Here is a 1,909-nt window from a genome sequence, read left to right as displayed (position 1 = left end):
CCATTTGATCATTAGCTCTTCATAGAGTTTCCCTCTGTCCTGGGGAGTACGCTTGGCTTGGCAGTACAGAAAGAAAGAACTAATAGTCTAATAGGGAAGACAGAATGTATGCTCACATACTGAATGCCTGACATTTTCTGATGGAGACAGGATATCTGGAAGAAGGAAAGTGAAGAGCTCTCCTCACATCCCCTCTTGGGCCTAATTCTCATCTGTATTCTTCCACCGGCCTGCCATGCTAGGCTTGAATGACACTCCCTTCCAGCCAGCCACACTACAGCTGACAGGCATTCCTGGGATGCACACAGGCCACGCTTGGATTGCCCTGATCTTCTGCTTCCTCTACTTCATCTCCATTGCAGGCAACCTCAGTATCCTCGCTCTGGTCATTCGGGAACCTCCTCTGCACCAACCCATGTACTATTTTCTCTCTATGCTCTCGCTCAATGATCTGGGAGTGTCCTTATCCACGCTTCCCACGGTGCTTGCTACCTTCTGCTTCAACTACCGCCATGTTGGTTTTGACGCCTGTCTGGTACAGATGTTCTTCATCCACACATTTTCTTTCATGGAATCAGGCATACTTCTTGCCATGAGCTTTGATCGTTTTGTGGCTATCTGTGACCCACTACGCTATTCTGCGGTGCTTACAAACAGCCGCATTTTGGCTATGGGCCTGGGTATCCTCACCAAAAGCTTCACTACCCTCTTCCCTTTCCCCTTTCTCGTAAAGCGTTTGCCGTTTTGCAAGGGCAATGTGTTGCATCACTCCTATTGCCTCCATCCAGATTTGATGAAAGTGGCATGTGGGGACATTCATGTTAACAATATCTACGGACTCTTTGTAGTCATTTTCACTTATGGTGTGGACTCCGTTTTCATCCTTCTGTCCTATGCATTGATCTTGCGAGCTGTGATGGTCATTGCATCCCAGGAACAGCGACTGAAGGCACTCAACACCTGCATATCACACATTTGTGCAGTGCTGGCCTTCTATGTGCCCATAATTGCTGTCTCCATGATCCACCGCTTCTGGAAGAGCGCTCCAGCTGTTGTTCATGTTATGATGTCCAATGTTTATCTGTTTGTACCTCCCATGCTCAACCCTATCATCTATAGTGTCAAGACTAAGGAGATCCGCAGAGGAATCCTTAAGGTCTTCCGTAAATCTGAGACCTGAGGGATGCTGCAGACCCCAAGAGCGCTCCTTTAGAGGAAGGACTAAGGCTTGTATGCTAAAGTTAAGAATTTTGCTAAAACAACATAGAGGACTCAATCTCTTGATAGTTGTGAATTTGTTTCCCCTTAGTGGAATATCTTAACAAATTAAGTTAGATATTCAATAAAAGAATTTCTACAATCGTATGAAAGAGAGCATGATTTTGGGTTCCATATCACCTTACCAAATGAGAACTGCACTAAATAAGAACCTGATGACTATAGCTTAGGAAGCTTAGTGAGAATCTGAAAACTTTCCAGATACTCAGTGTTGTGCATTTGCTGTGAGGTAAGAGAGATAGGACACCTAGCACTAACTGGAAACATAGTTCTCAGTGCTGCATAATTATCAGTGACTCTCAGACCAGCACCATGAAACTTCACCTGGAAATTTGTGGACCATGCTAACCCTAAGGACTCTTCTCTGAGTTCTTGAAACAGATTCTGGAGAATGGCCACAGCAGTCTGTGTCTTAATAAGTTCTGTGACTCACTCTGATACCTCTAACCTGGAATAGCACCCTAGAATATTTGGGGGAAGGCACAGTAAGGTCTGAAGAGATTATTCAAGCCTAGCAGATGGGTTTTAAAGTTGGAGGAAGCTGAATTCACCTCAGGTGTGTGGTATTGGTATCCATGGTGAAGAGAGCACATACATATTTCCTATCTGATCACCATGAGGTGATGGAGGT

General features: G+C 45.0%; 1 protein-coding gene across 1 annotated transcript; it reads left to right on the top strand.

Moving 5' to 3' along the window:
* Positions 1-235: 235 nt before the first annotated feature.
* LOC110558337 (olfactory receptor 51I1) lies at positions 236-1,180 on the top strand. Its single transcript, XM_021653182.1, has one exon. It carries the CDS (start codon positions 236-238, stop codon positions 1,178-1,180), a length of 945 nt encoding a protein of 314 aa, XP_021508857.1.
* Positions 1,181-1,909: the final 729 nt, after the last annotated feature.

Source organism: Meriones unguiculatus, chromosome 14 (assembly GCF_030254825.1).
Source record: "Meriones unguiculatus strain TT.TT164.6M chromosome 14, Bangor_MerUng_6.1, whole genome shotgun sequence".
Taxonomy (NCBI): domain Eukaryota; kingdom Metazoa; phylum Chordata; class Mammalia; order Rodentia; family Muridae; genus Meriones; species Meriones unguiculatus.
This window is presented reverse-complemented; position numbering and strand designations above follow the sequence as displayed.

Bases quoted from the DNA above. Each gene is read 5' to 3' on its own strand.
- LOC110558337 (XM_021653182.1), top strand. From the start codon at position 236: ATGCTAGGCTTGAATGACACTCCCTTCCAGCCAGCCACACTACAGCTG.